At 32.7% G+C, this 18,684-nt stretch overlaps 2 protein-coding genes across 2 annotated transcripts; both read left to right on the top strand.

The window, feature by feature from the left end:
* The first annotated feature begins 2,154 nt into the window (after nt 1-2,154).
* On the top strand, nt 2,155-3,297 carry LOC18038239 (E3 ubiquitin-protein ligase SGR9, amyloplastic). Its single transcript, XM_006428888.2, has one exon. It carries the CDS (start codon nt 2,214-2,216, stop codon nt 3,057-3,059), a length of 846 nt encoding a protein of 281 aa, XP_006428951.1. The 5' UTR covers nt 2,155-2,213; the 3' UTR covers nt 3,060-3,297.
* An 11,260-nt stretch (nt 3,298-14,557) lies between these two features.
* LOC18039483 lies at nt 14,558-16,228 on the top strand. Its single transcript, XM_006428886.2, has 4 exons — nt 14,558-14,838; nt 14,915-15,035; nt 15,137-15,537; nt 15,642-16,228. The coding sequence occupies exons 1-4, from the start codon at nt 14,801-14,803 to the stop codon at nt 15,880-15,882; spliced, it is 801 nt and encodes a 266-aa protein (XP_006428949.1). The 5' UTR covers nt 14,558-14,800; the 3' UTR covers nt 15,883-16,228.
* The last annotated feature ends 2,456 nt before the right edge of the window (nt 16,229-18,684 follow it).

The following is an 18,684-nucleotide window of genomic DNA, read 5'->3' as shown; positions in this document are numbered from 1 at the left end:
AAACAGTGTACATTGACTTTTTAATCAGTTTTGTCGATGCCTTAGAAGTTTCGATGAAAAAGGCAAAATGCACTTTGGATCCCATTCTAAAGAAATGTCTACATTTTTCTTGAGAAAATGAGTTGGTATAGACACCAATCATAAAGAACATTGACATAGATACAATCTCGGAGAAGAGTGCACTGCTTTCAGTTTTTTTAACAAACTTTTGAACTATTGCACTTAGGATTATTTTCAACAGTATTTTACCTTTTAATCATCACTTGAACATGAAGAATGCCCAGTTGACAGGATCATCTTTAGCTCTTTGCTTTTAGACGCTTTTATCTCTCTTTCTTTTGTTCTTATGGGTAATCTTTACCTGTAGATTAAGCATCCAATGCCATATTTTTGGGCCATACTGCCAAATAGGCCATAATTTATTAATTATCTTTCCTTGGTTGGCCTAAGTCTGACTGTAATTTGGTTGTCACAAAATCATTACCACCCATCATGTCTCCCCTTTGATATACCTACTTTCACCTATCACCATAATGCCCTCCATAAATTTACCAAAATTCTCAGTAAAGGATGGACAGAATGGTCCATGGACTCATTTTTACTATGTAGAATCACAACTTTTTTAACATACAAATCGAGATGAAGGCGGTGCATGCTAGTGTGAAGGGTGACACAGTTCCTAAATTCCACTCAGATTTGCATTGTTACCAATAATTTAGGTTATAGGGGACAAGAGGAAAGAGCCATGGATGGGCCAAATGTTTCTTTTTCTATCTTGCGCTTGTTTTCTTTTACTTGATTAAGGCAGTGCTTATTAGAGATAATATAAAGAAATGAACTGTGTCAAAACTTGTTTGAACCGGACACATGCTTCTGGACAAACAACCCAACAGTCTCAGCCAATCCATTAGTATTCTATTCCAGAGCCTAACTTTCTTCTTTTCCACCCATGATTGCACTCCTAATGCAATGCAATTTGAGCAGGGAGGATCTAGAAATTTAATTTGTTGGAGGAAAAATTATAATAAAAATTAATAATTTATAAATTAGTCTCAGTGTCAAAATTCTTTTATAAATTTATTCCCATTCAAACAAAATTTTCTAAAATGTTAGTATTATGAGAAAGAATTTTTTCATTGAGCTGGGTCAATTGTCCACACTAACTTTTATGTACATCAGATAATAGATTTGAGTTACTCAACCATTTAGATACAAACGCAACATCAGTTAATAGATTTGAGTTAATTAAAAATATATATAGGATTATTAATTCCACCGGTTTTATTATCATATATTTATTAATTATGTCGGGTTTAATATAGAGGTCTAATATGTGAACTCGATGTGGCACAATTAAAGTAATTATTCGACTAATTATATTTAGCTTATTTTTTATCAGATAAAACTATTGTATATTTTGTTTGTAACATTTTTAAAGGAAGAAGATGATGAAGTACCACTGCAAATGAAAATTTTTCAAATTTCAACCATGAGCTGGGCACTATCAAACATTCAAGGATTCAAGTTTTGGAATTAAAATTGTGATGTTGGACGCAGTGAATGCCAAAGAGAGAGCATTTATATATAATTCTCCTCCTTCGATGAAATTGACCTGATTGAGAATTCATTTGTCACCACTTCAAATAACAAAAGCAGATTTATAGGATTGTAGTAAACATAACAACGACCTAAATTGATGGAAATAAATAGGCTTTGTTTGTAAGACCAAGTTACCAAGAGACCCACATTTTTCTTTACAATTTTATAAAACTAATTGCCTGCCATATTCCAAGGAGTAGTCTAATGGGTGGTTTTATCTCCTCCTATTCTTAAGCAAATAACCGCCACATAATAAGAGGAAAAAATAGAACTAGTGTTGTGAGAACTTTTTAACAACTCAAAATATCATCAAAAAATGACCGTCAATGGAAGTATTGTACTCTTAATAATTTTGGCACCGTTAAAATTATTAAAAAAAATTAGCAAACGTTAATAAAATCTGATCATTTAATGATGTTCACACACATAAAATATCATAGAGTCGATCCAATGGCATATAAACAAGAGTTTTATAGAATAATATAATTGCATGGTCATTACAATAATAAGCAGTAATAAGCAAATTAGTTAATAATAATAATAATCCCATATAAAAATCCACATTCTCAAATCTCCCAGGCTCAAAGAGCAAACAAAGCACACGATCCCATATCATGGAAGAAGAAACTATCATCATCTCAGCACTCTCCACTCTCACTCCAAATAAACTCAAAGATCTCACTCACACCATTCTCTCACTCTCCGACCACTGGCGCCGGCGCCTCTCTGCCGTCATCTCCTCCCCAATCCTCTTCTCCCTCACTCTCCACCACCTCCACTCCCTCTCCCTCCCGAACAAAACCCTGCTCATCGCTCGCCACCTCCTCTTCTCGCTCCAACTCCTCACTCAGTGCTTTCCACGAGCACCTCCTCCCCATTCATCGACTTATCAAATCAAGAGACGCGATCACGACGCCGTCTTGCTTCTCCTCTTGCTCTGCGAGGTCCACCAACAAGACCCAGAAGCGCTTTCGGCCGCCCCGCAGGCGAAATGGCCGGCGGTCTTGGGGAAGCACTTTTGCGAAAGCGCTTTGTCTCTCTCGGGCATTGTCGGCGGTGCTTACGAAGGGGCGGTTTTGTTGCCGTACGTTGAGATGGTGACGAGGTGTAGGAGGTTTGTAAACGCAATGGGAGGAGGTGGTGTTCGTGGTGGGGAGAAGGAAGGGAGAGATGTTGCGGCGGCGGTGGCGGCCGTGGTGGGGCTGCCGTCGGTGGACGGTGCCGGTGCCGATCAGTGTTGTGTTATATGTAAAGAGGAAATGGGAGAGGGGAGGGACGTGTGTGAGTTACCATGCAAGCATTTGTTTCATTGGCTGTGTATTTTGCCTTGGCTCAAGAAGAGGAACACGTGTCCTTGTTGCAGGTTCCGGCTCCCTACTGATGATGTTTTTGGAGAGATCGAACGGCTGTGGGACGCTCTCGTTAAAACGAGCGGCGGCGGCAGTTTTGATGGAGAATGATAATAATGCAATCATAGCATGTGATTAATTTGCATTGCATGTAGCACGTGGCAGAGGATTGTGATGGGAAACTGGGAATGGTTGAGAATTGAGATCATATGGGATGCAAAGGATCATCACTTGTTTTTGTTGAAGAAGACACCTGTGGTTAAGGTTGGAGTTTAGAGGCAAGTCTTGTATTTTTGTTGGTTACTACATAAATGGGGGGATGAACGGGATGAACATGTGTATCTATATCTCTATAGACTACACACTATAATGCTTTTAGAATTAAATGTTATTATACTAAGAAATTATATATTAGTGGGTTGGCACAATTGTAATGAAATTTTATTCAAGATCAAATTATTTATTACTGGCTTGTAAATGCAGTCTTCTTGTTGTAATTTTTTTGAAATTGTTAATGCAGTCTTCTTGCTATATTTAATATAGCATTACTCGTTGTGCCATAGATTGAACTTTTAATACTAAAACTAATAAATTAACTGGCTGTAAGTACTAGATTGAATGATCACTTATTGTGCATGATCATTATTAACTACTTATTTTAAGGATTAAGATCACCAAGATTTGCTCAAATGTATATACATAGTAACATAGAACATTAGAAATAGAAATGTAAAGCGAAAGATTCATCTAGTAGACACACACATTCTCTACATTGAAAATTGTATCTTTGTATTTGTTAGCGATATCTTTATTTTATAAAAATGAGAATGTCCTCAATATATATATATAGAGAGAGAGAGCAGGAGTATGTCTAGACAATCCGCAATGCAAACAATTTTATATGTTACTCTTCTTATTAGATTAACTTTTTATTAAATACTTTTATGCAGATTATAATAATACACAGTGATTTTTCCAAAAAAAAGTTGTATATTTCTAATTGTGTCGGATTTGGATTTAAAGTTCTTGGGTGGGTTTGGAATTGAGGATAGACAATTGTAACTTAAAAATTACAGCACTAAAGTGTTTCGTAAATACTATCTGCGATAATTAGGAAGATATGTTGATATGATTTTTCACTTATATAATAAAAAATTCTATTATATCTTAGAAAATCTATTATATCTTTAATATTTTTTTCAAAATTATTATTTAAAATTTATATTTACTACATATTATTAATTTTTTTCATATTTTTTTTCTACAGCAGTTGTAGCTTAAAAGTTACAGCACCTCAATTCCAAACAGAACCTTAATATGAATTCACTTTCTTCATAATTAACCATTCAATTAATCATAGTTTTATAAATAAAGTATTACATGTTCTATTTTCATATTTTAAAAGTTATTTAGCAATATTTTGACCAAATGTTATTTGAGATTTGTGCATGTAGAAATACAAATATTTTAAAAAATTTATCAAGAACACGCCAGAGGGGTAATTACTTAAGAAATGTATGTTAAAAATATATTAAATGAATGACACAATTAATAATGAATCAAATTAATGTTTATAATTATTAACATGATGAATTATATATATATATGGAAAATGCTAGGGAGCGAGAGGAACGAGAGAATCACGAGAGAAACGGCAGCAGTTGCCGCCGTTTCACTTCTCATTCCTCTGGCCTGTTAAAACAATAAAATAATAAAAAAATTGAATAAAGAAATGACGCGCGCAGATTGAAATCCAAGCCTTATCTCCTCACGCAGGCTTTCCTTTTCCGCTTTCCTCTTCCGCTTTCCTCTCTCCTCACACAAATCACCATCATCGTTCACTGCAGCAACCGCTCACGGCTTTATCTCCAGCCAACCTTTCCTCATCTTCTCAACTTAGCAACTGCTCACGGCTTATCTCCAGCCTGCCTTTCTTCTTCCACTCTCCTCATGCAAATCACCATCATCGTTCATGGCAAAACACTCCTCACGCAAATCACTTCTAGAATTTAATTTTTTTTTTTACTTTTCTTTTGCAGGTTCGAAACTAATTGAAAAATAATTGATTGATGTCCGAATTTTTATTTTGACATTTTTGTGAAAGATCTGGTTTTTGGTGGGTGTGTTGGATTTGAGTTTTTTTTTTTTTTTTGGGTCTCGTTGGGTGGTTTTTATGCAGAATTGGAAAAGTTGGGTAGAATTGCTGTGAATTTTGGTTTAGATTACATGCTTAGTAAAAGAAAAATAAGAAGATTAACTCAAATTTTAAAGTGAATTTTCTTCTCCTAGTCTTAGTAACGCAATTATATTGTTAATCATTAAGCTTATGTGTGTTACTTCTCCAACGGAGAAAATTTATCTGCTTTATTACTAATTAGTAATCTTAATATACCGCAATGAATTTGTGATCTTCCTCAAACATCACATTCACTCGCAAAGTCCTAGGATGACAAATTCAGAAAACACAATCTAATAAAGGTTCATAATCTGATAATGGCACATTTGTATGCAACTCCAAACTCTCAACTTGTAAAGGAAGTGAAGGGGAACATTCACTGAGTCCGTCTAAATTATATAAGACCTTGATAAATGGCAATGGACAAAGACAGGGAGAGAAAAAGAAAATTAGTAACCATAAACAATAATGACAACATAAAGTGAAATGTTAAAAATCTATAATATGAATTTTGTAGCATACCTTGCTCGAATACAAAGATATATTTAAACTTTCAATTTGCTTGGATACTTCAAGAAATTTCTTTAGTTTGAGGTACCAATGAGTGTTGAGAACACCTTTACACACAAAGCTGACTTTCCATGGACAAGGAACATTTATTGATATAATGGGAATTGGATTAAACTCGTAAGTAAACAAACATAAATTAGGAGTATCAATATCAATTGCCTTCAAATATTTGCAGCTACGAAATAGTAAGTTCTTAAGTTGATTACTCGAGATCTTTGTCTTTTCGGGCAAACAACAGAGCGTCACAAACAAATCCTCAAGCGGAGGAAATTTTGAGATAAGGTGATTAAACTCATTGTCAGCAAAATATACAGAAAATAAATCTAATTTTTCCAGATGAGGAGACCTAGCCACCTCAAATATACAGAAATTCAGTAGCAAGCTTTTGAACCATATGTTCATCTAAACAGACTCACTCTAGAGTTAGCTTTTTGAGGGAACACAACATTATAGAATTAAAGGGCTGCTCCAACCTACACCAAACTAGCCTTAAATTCGTCACAGAATTAGCAGAAAAGATTGCCTGAGGCAACGTGTACACTCTGTTTTCATTTGTTATATTCTCAAAATATAACTCTCTAACCCCATCTTCCACAGCCAACTGTAGCCCTCTATCAACAATTGGAGCTGATCTTTTAACATCCAGAAAAGTAAGGAATAGCTTAAATTTCTGAATACGAAACTTTAGCTTCCACTAACAAGTTGAAAAAAAGCACCATTTTGCTTACTTAATGTTGCCGAGAGAGCAGAGAGAGAGGGGGAAATAGTCTGCTTTTCCGTGAACGATGATGGTAATTTTTTGTGAGGAGAGACGAGTGGATGAGGAAGCGTGCTTTGCCGTGAGGAGTGTTTTGCCGTGAACGATGATGGTGCGTCGCTGTGAGCAGTTGTTGCCGTAAACAATGATGGTGATTTGCGTGAGGAGAGAGGAGAGTGGAAGAGGAAAGGTTGGTTGGGAGTAGATAAAGCCGTGAGCAGTTGCTGCTGTGAACGATAATGGTGATTTGTGTGAGGAGAGAGGAAAGTGGAAGAGGAAAGCTTGCGTGAGGAGATAAGGCTTGAATTTCACTATGTACGCGCCATTTCTTTATTCAATTTTTTTTATTTTTTTATTATTTTAATGAGCAAGAGGAATGAGAGGTGAAACGGCAGCAACTGCTGCCGTTTCTCTCGTTATTCTCTCGTTCCTCTCGCTCCCTGGCACTATTCTATATAGATATATATGTACTCTTCAAAAACAATTATACATTTAGTGTCTATTGAATTAATAGTTCATTATATAATTTTTGTCTCAGGTTAAAACAAATACCACCAAGAAAGGTTAAAACAAATACCACCAGGGAAATATGACCATGGCCTATATAGGTCTGGCAACTGAGTGCCGAGAGTGAAGCTTGCTTGTACTTTTGTGAAGCCCACAAAAAATAGACTGAATCGCATTGCCAAGATAGGCTTCACCTTTGTAAAGCCCAATGCTAAAGGCCCATGATAAAACTTACTTTCGGTCAAATGAATTCCTTTACACACCTCATTAATTTTTTAACATGCCTTTGTCATTGATTCTAATATTATATTAGTATTTATCATAAAATTTTAAATTCAATTGTTTGAGTTTGTCAAAAGGGTATAGAAGTCAAATATGAGTCTACATGTCTATTTATGAAATTAGGGAGAATACGTGTGCTTTGAGTAATGTTTAAAGATCCGAGATTCTTGGCCGAGTGGTTAGGTAGTAGTTCGAACCCTCACAAACGTAAAATGGGGATATTTCTCCTCTTTTATTTATAATGTAAAATTGAGTGAAAGTACTCTTTTCTCTTACTTAAGTGTGAGTAGAGTAGACATCTCTCGAATATTAGTGAGAGTGATGTAAGTTTGATTTGTAAATATAAGTTATAATCTCATATAATATGAGTTTTAATTTGAGCAATAATCTCATGTAATAAAAAAAAAAAATCCGAGTTTCATTTTTACTTTACTTATTTAATAAACAAATCTTTATGAGTTAAAAAAAAAAATAGAGTTGAACTATTTGCACCCCTCTAAATACCTCTTATAACCCCTTTTCTTTATTTACCTCATCAAAATATTTTAAAATAATGGAGACTGTTTGAATCCATCAAATTATTCTTAACACCCATTTACTTAATATACTCGTCATTAAAATTTTGTTCAATTAATCCATCCATATCCCAAAACTAAGCCTATATGTACTTTAATTATTTCAACCTTATTTATTAATTAAACCCACTATTATTTATCTTATATTTTTCTTACTCTCTGTGCTTTTTTTTATATATAATTTATATTCTAGATTCAGTTTTAGAAGGCCATATCCTTGACATCTTTAACGAATTGAAAGTTAATTTAATTTTAGAACTCATTCTTCTGCTATATATTTCAATTGAAAGTGCACCGTCGGATAAAAAGTAATGATCTTTTCTACGCAAGATGCGGAGGCAAATGAAGTCTGTTGAAAAAATACTGCTACTCAATCTGCTCATGAATTACAAATGCAATAATACAAAGTTTTCTATTTAATTATATAACAGTTCAGAGATAAAAGTCAAGTTAATACAAGAAGAGAGGTTGAGTTTTTTTTTTTTTTCGTGGGTGTAAAGCGTGAGTTAAATTTAAGTAATTAATTATTTCCTTTTTTTTAGTAATTTTACAAGTTATCATTTTAATAACAAAATTATTTATTCATAAGTGGGTTTGAAATTTATTTTCATGCATTTAAATAGTCTCACTTATTTAAAAATATTATAAAATTCTTTTCACACATCCATTAAGGGCAAAATTAACGCTAATGGAACTTATGAGAACCATGTTCTTCACTATTTTGTTTCTTCTTCTATATACACACACACACACACACATAAATGTATACTTTAAGCAATAAACTCTCATGTGTAATGCTTGAGCTGTGATAGCATTGAAAGAATTGGCATTTCCAATCAAAACAATGACAAAACCTTGCTCTAAAATCCAAAACTGCTGCCAAAAATCTAAAATTGTTGCTCATGATCAGTACTAGTTTGCACAAGGAAACTGAAATTTTAGAGGTGATGCCAGCAATTGTAATGGTTTTTGTACTAGTTGATGTTGTTGCTTACACTAAAAAAAATGTTGATGTAGGATGGTTGTGTATTACGAGTGATATATCTTTTGGAGGTCGTAACTTGAGATACATGTGTACGTTTTCAGTGTATAATATATTGTTTCAAATCTTCCAATGAGACGAATCTAATCAGAACAACTTATGTTGGTTGTTTTTCAGTTCAGTTTTTTCCTATTTTTCCTGATTCTTTTAGAATTTGAGATACAACCGAAAATTCCACCTCTTTCTTGGTTGTTTTCAGTTCAGATTCTTTCTTATTTTTTCCGATTCTTCTAGAATTTTTATCTTTTTTTTAAGAACTCGGATTTGAGTGCCATTTATTTTTCTTTTCTTTTATTAGGAAAATTTTATTATAAAATAATATTTTAGATTTACATATTTTGGTAGATTCGCAATATTTAGGGTTATTATATAAAAGGGCATAAATTCCTAGTTTGTACTATTCGGAATTATTTAATAAATTCATTATTTAAAAACCTTTATTTCTTTTAACAATATACTTTCAACGTTTTTGTTTCGTCGATTGTAGAATCAGTTCAAGAACTAGCTTCTATTGCAACATTCTAGAGTGTGAAACCTTAAAAAGCACTATCGTGGTCTACTTCCTAAGGTCTGAAATAGAACATGTTATTACAATTCATCAACCATCAAGCTTACCAGAGATGCCAAAATAAAGTACTGATCTAATTTAAGATCAGTTCAAAAAAATTATTAAATCATATGATTTAATAATATAATATTATTATACTGTCAAACCATATATCTTAATAATTTTTTTCGATTGTAACAAAGTTCAAGTTATTATGCATTACTATGTAGCATAGAAGAAATCCATCCTTACTCAAAATATCTACACTCTGTTGGGACACTTTTTTTGTAATTGGGCCTATTTAAGTTTTTAATTGTTGGGTCTCCATTTTGATTTTAAATAGCACCACCATCATGGGTTGTTGGGATTTTTCTGGAATTGAATTTTCTTTTTTATTTTTAGATAGGGTGACAGTCTCGATCAGAATTTGATTATTCAATATGATCCGAAACTAATTAGATGGGTTTGAATTTGAAAAAGTTGATTCTTTCAATAAATGTGTGAATTTAGTTTGGTTTGCTAATTAAACAAATCAAATTTAGGTTTGAGGACATTGATTTTTTTTTATTAATTTAATATTCATTTAGTAAATGGGGACATTGATTCGTTTATTCATTTAATATTCATCCAATAAATGGGTCATGAACAAATCGAATATGACGCATTCATTTTAAATTTGTTTATTATTCATTTAATTAAATTACTTATTTATCTTTAAATATGCACAAAAAAATTTGAAAGCTAATAGAGTAATTATAAATGATAATAAGATAAAATATATAGTAATTTGATTCGTTATAGGATAAAAGAATAGTAAACAAATCTAGATACGATTCTATTCATTTATTAATTCATCTAAAAAAAATTGAACGAGTCAAAATGAATATTCGTTTAATAAACAAATTGAATTTGAATACTGAGATTTCAATTTGTTTAACAAACACATTGAATATGAGTTATAAGAGTTTTGACTCAATTAAATTTAAATTCAATTCATTAATTCATTTCGCCGCCCCTATTTTTAAGTGGAATTTGATGAGAAATTGTCCTTTTATGAAATTTTAATAAAGGTTAAAGTTATAAAGTGCTCAAAGGGGTTTAAGAGGTATTTCGAGGGTGCCAATGCAAAATGTTATCTACAGTGAATGGTTGGGAAAACCGGGCTTTCTAAGAAATATTCTGGTAGTTAATGTATCGGGCCTACGTTGCAGGGAAATCATCGGGCCTACGTTGGTCGCAAGTTGCAATTGCGTCGTCGTCCATTGGTGCATTTTGGGCCTCGGTTACTTAATGAAATTTTGAAAAATTTGAATTTTGAGATACTGAATGGGGAAGACGGAAGAGGACAGCAAGAGATGGAAAAGCGAAAAAAAGTTTTTTTTTTTTACAATAACTGACGTCCCTATGTTGTATCTTAGTTGCATTATTTCATTTCTTTTAAAGAAATTATATTTACAACACATGTGAAAATGATATAACATCACATCAGTTTATATTTATTTTTTACATTTTTAATAAACACATGATGAGTCAATCAATGAGTGAAAATTGAGATATATGGTGCTCAAATGCTCTACAACACTAATGATGTTCTCACATTGTCCCTCCGAGTAACATTCTATAGTCCATCTATAACCAGAATTTATGTTAAAAATAGTCATGGTGAAATATTCAAAATGTAATCATTATCGTCCGTACATTTATTCCATAAAATGATTTTTTTTAAAGAGAAAATTTATCTATTGTTTACTATAATTACGTTTATTATTTATTATTTTTAAACAAAAAATGTGACAAAATTTTATGAAGTTTTTTTACTCCCATTTATTCAAAATATACATAAAAGTGGACATTCTATGTTCGCATATATGTTCCCATCTTATCAGAGGATTAAGAGTTACAATAACTTAATCATATGTCTAATACACAAAATAAAAGTGTAAGTTAAATAGCTAGCACAAGGTTTTAGATATTCATACACCATCTTTCACTAAAAGCTTTCTCATACGCGATTTGTTCAAGGTGGAGAATTGTTGAGTTAGCTGGTGAAGCAAATCAGAAGGAGATCAAAACGACAAGGGAGTGTTGCGTTTCGAGGAATAAACTTGTACAAGTAAAACGACACGGTGAGTTGTCGTTTTAGCTTTAGAAAGTCACAAGCTCATCACGTGTTAAAACTAAGTCGTTAAAGGTCGTTAGTTTCACGTGAGAAAGGCGTGAGCTTCTGGGCTTCTGGAAATCAGTTAAAAGCTGTTAACACAGCTGGTTTTCAGGGTGGAAAAAATAGAGAATCTTTCAAGAGGGCTAAGAGAAGTTCGAGTTGCAAAGATCAGCTTCTTGTTCTCTGAATGATATTCTGTAAAGTCTCATTGAAATTCCTTACAAATCAATAAAGCTGACCATATTGTTTCTCCGTGGATGTAAGCTGGTACAAACAGCTGAACCACGTTACATTGTTTTTGTTCTTGATTCTTTGTGAACTCAATACAGTTTTTCATATGTGTTTCTAATTGATTAAACTTAGCCTTAATAGAATCTTGTGAGCATCTTGTTTGGTCTGTAATCGAGAGAGGTCTTGGGCTGCAACTGGTGTTGACTGATATTGGTTTGGTCTCACAAATTGCAACAATTGGTATCAGAGCTTGATAATTCAAGTAGTACAAACGTTATGATTAATTGTACAAAATGTATATATAATCAAATACAAATCGATCGAGTCTTATTGATTATCTAGATCATCGATAGAAGGAGCCAATCTATTTATGAAGCCCATGAAGAACTTTCTAGTTATTGAGACTCAGCATAAAGAAAATTTGAAAGCCTCCATGATTTTGTTCTTATTGTAATTGTACACTTTTGCCTCCATGATTCTTCTTTTCTATTTAGTAGTGTCTTCAAAGTTTCACCCATATTGAAAATTACAAAAACACGGACCCATAGAGTGAAGCTCTTTGTTAAGAAAAGATAAAAAGTGGTCCAGTTAAATGATAATGAGTTTGCTTAAAGTTCATGCGTCCAAATCATTCAATGTGAAAGCTATGTAGATATGTGTCTCGTAGCTACACTAAAATTTAATCAAATTGTTTAATTCAATTTGCTTTGAGTGAAGTGCAAGCTAATTTCTAATTTCTATACACTCAAATAGTAATAATGGTTTGGTGTTTCATAAATATATATACGTGCGGAGGACACAACAAAAAGAATGAATTTCCACTTCACACCAAGGCATACTCATTTCAAGATGAGTACGGTGAACTTTATTACGACGCCCCCTAGCTAGATGATGTTAGACAATTCTTCACAACTTTGCTTGAAGAATTGATGCTAATTTAATAAAGAATGAAAAAAAAATCATAAACATCAAAGACAAAATGACACCTTAGGTAAAATTGGTTATAAAACATATTAATTTGATGTTATATAGGTGTTGTTTAGTTATATTACAATATTAAATTATAATAAGACGAGGTTTTATATTTTAAAATGTGCAAGTATTCATAAAATTAATATAATTAATATTACTTGCATAATAAACTATTAACCATAAATGGGATCTTAATTTTTTTTTCTTTTTGGGGAATCTCGATGGAGCGAGAAAAACTTTATTAATTAAATAAAAAAGACACCTAATTAGAGAGGAATATAATGAGCCTTATCCCTTAAAAGAACCATGCTAGAAAAGTAAAATAGAAAAAACGACAAACGCCAATAAAAACAAATACGATCTTATTCAAACTCTTGATCTCCCAATACAAATGATCTAATAAATTCACCGATGAATATTTTTATATAATATCTTTACTTTTTTTTTATATAATATCTTAAAAATATGAATAAGTGCACTATTCCACCAAATATAACTACAACATTATAATCTAATATTACTAGAAAATCACTAACTGAATTTCCTACTCTAAAAAATTATAAATGTGAGTACACTGAAATAATATTTTTGTGTATAATATTTGTGTTGTGGTGAAGAAAAATTTAAAATTTATGATAAGATAGAAGAGGACAAGTTCAATGTAAAACAAAAATGGCAAGCATATGTGATGGAAAAAAATTGAATAAAAGGTGTGGGAATAAGATATTTCAGAGGCATCACGTGAGGGCTGCATCAGTTTATTCCACCCCGTGAAGGTTTTCAAAATTTGAACCAATTTATTTTACCCACACGGCCTCACCTCTTTATCTACTTCCTCACACCAAAGTTTCAATATCAATAAATGCTTCTACAGAGAATACAAGACATACGATTATGGCAATGGTCCTTGTGGGCGGTTTCATTTTTAACATATCTATGGCTTTTGAAATTGTAATTTTGTGAACTTTTATTACCATGTTTCCTTGCAAATATGGATTGGGTAACCTACAGTAAATGATTTCATCTTAGCTAAAGCTTGAGTTTTAGACACTGTTTTAAGTGTTACATTTGAGCTTCATATGACCTTGTATTTTTATTGATCATTTTTTTAATCTTTTAAATGCAATTTATTAATTTTTTTAAAAATGACAATATAGATATAAATTTAAAAATTACAGTAAGTTCAAAGTCTTGGAGCACATAAGATTAGGTGAGAAATTTCAAATTTTGATAAAAACGTTGAATTTACTTCATTTGAAAATTCGTTAAAAAAAAAAAATCAAAGATAGATCTTGGAATTGGTCAATAACTTCTTTTGAAATTCAAAAAAGGGATAAATCTTAAATGATAAATCTATTTAGAATAGGGATAATAAATCTGAGTCCTTGATGTTCTACATTCTTGCAAATAATAATATAATTTTTTCTATTTTAACAAATGGGTCCCTGATTATCAGGACTCAAGGATCAGATGCCTTTTTGATTTGTGACTGGCCATTTAAATACCAAGGAGTTCACAATTCAGTGACAGATTCTCTTAATCACATATTCATCTTCAAAAAATGACCAATAAGAATGTAACGTGCGGTTATGAGAGAGGGAAATAAATAAACCCTAAATTTTTAAAGATGATGCTCCATGAGACCAATGTTCAAAAGAGTGTGTAAAGTCACATAAAAATGTAACATGTGGAATGAGAGACAGGCAGACAGCTAGTGAACAATAAATGGGACAGTTAAAAAACTTTATACTGTGGAAAGTGAAATTAAAAAATGGACAGTTTTGCACCAAACACAGTGTGTGACTAGCAGTAAAGCAATAATGCCCTTGGCTATGGATATATAAGCATAAAAAAGAGCCCAAGCTGCGGCCTTGGGTTTCCAATTTTGACAGCAGTAGATCTGTAGCAGCAGAGCTAAAAGAAACCACATTTAACATTCTCCTGGTTTACTCACCCTCCTCTTCTTTTACAAAATCAGTGAAGTTCTGGTCAAGATTGGTATTGCTTCAGTCACAGCCCAAAGTACAAGAGAATGATAGCTACCGGCGAGATGGATGATGGGAAATGGAGGTGAGTTAATGAGCATTTTGTGTACTTTTGTGTTTAATATTCATTCTGAGGTGGGGTATTTTTTTTTTTTTTCCAGTGAAAGAAAGGTTGATGTAAAAGAAGATTTGAGGACAATAGAGTGTCTGAGAGGAAGATTGCTTGCTGAAAGACAAGCTTCAAAGATTGCAAATGAAGATGCAGAACAAATGGGCAACAAGGTATGCAGAACATATATGCTTGTTGCATTTTAATTTTTTTTTTTTTTTTGGGGTGGATTTGATGTCTTTGTATTCACAATCTTTTTTTTATGGGTTTTCAGTTGATAGAATTGGAGAATAATCTCAAAGAAGAGACCAAGTTGAGGAATAAAGCTGAAAAGAAGCTCAGATTTTTAAAGAAGAAGCTCGAATCCCTGAACATATTGATTCCTTTGGATCAATCAGAGCAATCAAGTTCATCATCAGACTTTTGTGCTCATTCTTGTAAATCATCCACAAGCACTTCTGGCCCCAAAGATTCAGAAGAATCTGAATCCAAGCCACAGATCACAACCCCACAAGTGTCACAAAATCTTGACAACAATTTATCAGACACCATTTCCTCTAATCAAAGCCATGAAAGTGCTTCTTTTCAAGAGAGCTCAAGTTGTTTAGACACTGCAAATTCCAGTGAGCATTCAAGCCCATGTTGTGAAGATTCAAAGCCTGACGATAATCATAGGTACCCAAATTCCGGTTGCTCCTTCACTCCATGATTATAAATAATTGTGTCCTTAATGCTAGAGTTTAAACATGTTTCATTTCATTCTTAATGGCTTATGCTAGCATGAAAGCTGAAACGGAAGGTGATCAGAATGAAAGTGAAAGTGATCAAGAAAATGTGGATAATTCATTAGCATTGGTACCAGTGAGTAATCCAGTCCAAGCAGAGAAATCTGAGAGCATTCAGGTGAAGAAGATAACTAGTGGAAGTGTTAGAGATGCTCTTGATGCTCTAAGGCTTGCCAGAGAAAGGATTCAGTGCTCAATGGAAAGCAGACGAATGATTAGAGTTGGCCATTCTTGAATTCATGCATGTTTATAGTAATAATTGCAATTTGTTTTTGGTATATTAAACCATTCGGTATTCGAAGATCACATTGGACCTCGACTAATTTAGATTTGAACCGAGTAGAACCATTAAGGCGGTAAAATTTTCCTAACAAGTATTTAACACAGTTGCATTCTCAAGTCTCGAACTGAGAATCTTGGTTAAGCTAAAATAGCCGTTTACCAGTTGATCTACGCTTGTTGGTTGTAATTTTTAGATAATACATTAGAAAAGGACATTTAGTCTTTGCTCCATTTTGCATTGAAGCAAAACAGCCAAATAAAATATACCGTATTAATCAGAGTGTTTGGATGGCTGATAAAGTTATAATGATATTGGCCTTGTACATTTCAGATAGCATGTGTAGTTGGGTATGTGTTGTCCCTTTGATGCTTTTAACTTGGGTCCCAAATTCCGGCAGCCTTTTCTTCTTCATGTTGAAATTTTGTTCAGTTATGAGTTCTTGGGAATGAGCGCTGGCCTTGGGCTTCTTGGGCTTATTTTTATCCTTGAATTTGAAGTTGAAACCTTTAATTTCTAATGTTGTGTAGAGCCCTTCCCGTTCTCTCTATGAACTAGTAGTTCTAGAACATATTTCGTTCTATAGGCCGAGAGTGGTAGCTGCTCTTACACATGTGGGAGCAGTTGTTCGAACTCCTATAAAAATATTATAACGTTTTTTAGTTCTTTCTTAATTATTAAACAATTGAGTGGAAGTTTTAATATTAAAGAGAGTAAAAATTTAGACAGTACTTCATAAAATTTAATATAAATTAATAATTAGTTTTAGTAATAGTTTAATTTGTCAATGATAGTCCTATATAATATAAATTATAATATGATTATAATATCAGTGTTAAAAAAATTTTTCATTCTAAATCTAATTTGTACTCATAAATATGAACTTGGAAGATCATCTAATTTGCAAATTGCAATGGAGGCAATGTATGGAACATAAATTATTGTCTTCTAAGCTATCCTGCAGCCAAATAATTTTAATTACTTTGGTTTTGTTTTTAATATTTGCTAAGATTCATGAAATACAACTGAGAATATGATATCTAAATCAATTGTGAACATAAGAAAAAAGAAATGTCACTTGTATATGTTGTTTCTATTTAGAAAAAAGATAAAAATGATGTAGAAGGGTTCTAGAAATATCAATTGAAATATCAATTGTTGGAAAAATAATTAAGGATTCTAGAAATACCTTTCTTCTTGAATTAAGCAGTGGAGTAATCAAGGGTTGGATTACGTCAATGGTCAGAAAGAAATCACGAGTAGAAATCTCTCTCTAATCACAGTATAAATGCCTTCTTTTTGATGAGTTGCTCAAAGTTCTTAAACTTTCTTCTCAACTTTTTTAAAAGGAGTTTTTATATATCTTGGAAACTAACATAGGTAACTCCCCATAACCGCATATGGTAACTGCTTACCATGTGCAGGTTGGGTCGGGTTGGCCCATCATGGGCAATCCACCCATCTAACATCTCCCACTCGCACATGATGGGATGACGTTAAAGCAGTAGAGCAATGAACAAAGAAATAATGAACAGCCACATATCTTCAATCATATAGGCAAATACATCGTGTGATCATGAACATATCCAAATACTCATTCAGTGAGCCAAAAACATATCTCAATTGCTAATTTAGGTAAGAGATGTCTTAATTGCAATCGTATGCAAGAGAATTTCAAAATATGTTCATTGTATCCTAGATTTGATTTATTTTAACACTCAAGCATACAACTTCTTAAATCCCCTCGGCATGCTAAAATTGCACAATCTCTTTATGTATTCACAATTGTAATATCCTAAAGATATTATACAATTGGTCGACCAGTGAATCATATAAAAGAAAAATTAAATCTTCCCATCACACTCATGCCCATCAATCCAGAATAGTCGCTTTCCTAAGCATGTTTCATAGATTGAATCTTATCAAGATCATAGATAATATGCTAAAGTAGCAGACACCAGTTTGAGATCTCAGAAACGTAGTTGATAGTCATAAGGATACCAAGATGGACTTATATAAAGTCATATAGAACTTACACAATGAGGAAGAAGGGAGATTATCTTATTTTCCATTTTGGTCACCTAAAACGCGTAGTATGCGTATGTCTCAGTAAATCAATTCACTATACATATCTTAGTCCAGTCACTCTTTTACAGCATTTGACCCGAGTTCTTAAAATGAACGCTTCCTCTCGTGTCAAAATGAGATCTCACATCTAACTTGAACAATGTCTCTATAATAGTGGGGTACATCATAGTCAGTCTACGATAAAAATCGTGTAAGACCCCATCTTGATTCTAATTAAGACGAAAAAAACTTATAGAAAACTATTTTTATTTAGCTCTCAAACAAACACATTATTTTATTATTCTACTTGTCTCATCTCAGCTTGCTCCCAAAGCAACTGAGGCAACCGCTCATATAAGAAAGCCGATCTTGACCTGACGACATACTTTTATATGTGTGCAATTATGCATTTCATAGAATAAATTAAAACAAGAGACACCATTACATTTAAAAACAGGTCATGTATTAAAGATGTTTACAACAAAATAAGTACATCTTAACAATATCAATTTACAATCTACATAGCCCTAATAATTTAGCATAAGAGGCGAATACATCATTCGTTATAACTTTGGTAAGTGGATCAGCTATCATGCTATGCGTAAATATACACTATATAGCTATTTCATTCTTCGTTAAAATGTCTCTTATGAAATTGTATTTAGTCTCAATGTATTTCGACTTGCTATG

This window comes from Citrus clementina, unplaced genomic scaffold (assembly GCF_000493195.1).
Source record: "Citrus clementina cultivar Clemenules unplaced genomic scaffold, Citrus_clementina_v1.0 scaffold_6, whole genome shotgun sequence".
NCBI classification, from domain to species: domain Eukaryota; kingdom Viridiplantae; phylum Streptophyta; class Magnoliopsida; order Sapindales; family Rutaceae; genus Citrus; species Citrus x clementina.
This window is presented reverse-complemented; position numbering and strand designations above follow the sequence as displayed.

Coding starts and splice junctions, on each gene's coding strand:
- LOC18038239 (XM_006428888.2), top strand. CDS start 2,214: ATGGAAGAAGAAACTATCATCATCTCAGCACTCTCCACTCTCACTCCA.
- LOC18039483 (XM_006428886.2), top strand. CDS start 14,801: ATGATAGCTACCGGCGAGATGGATGATGGGAAATGGAG. Junction 14,839..14,914: donor ATGGATGATGGGAAATGGAG/GTGAGTTAATGA, acceptor TTTTTTTTCCAG/TGAAAGAAAGGTTGATGTAA. Junction 15,036..15,136: donor CAGAACAAATGGGCAACAAG/GTATGCAGAACA, acceptor ATGGGTTTTCAG/TTGATAGAATTGGAGAATAA.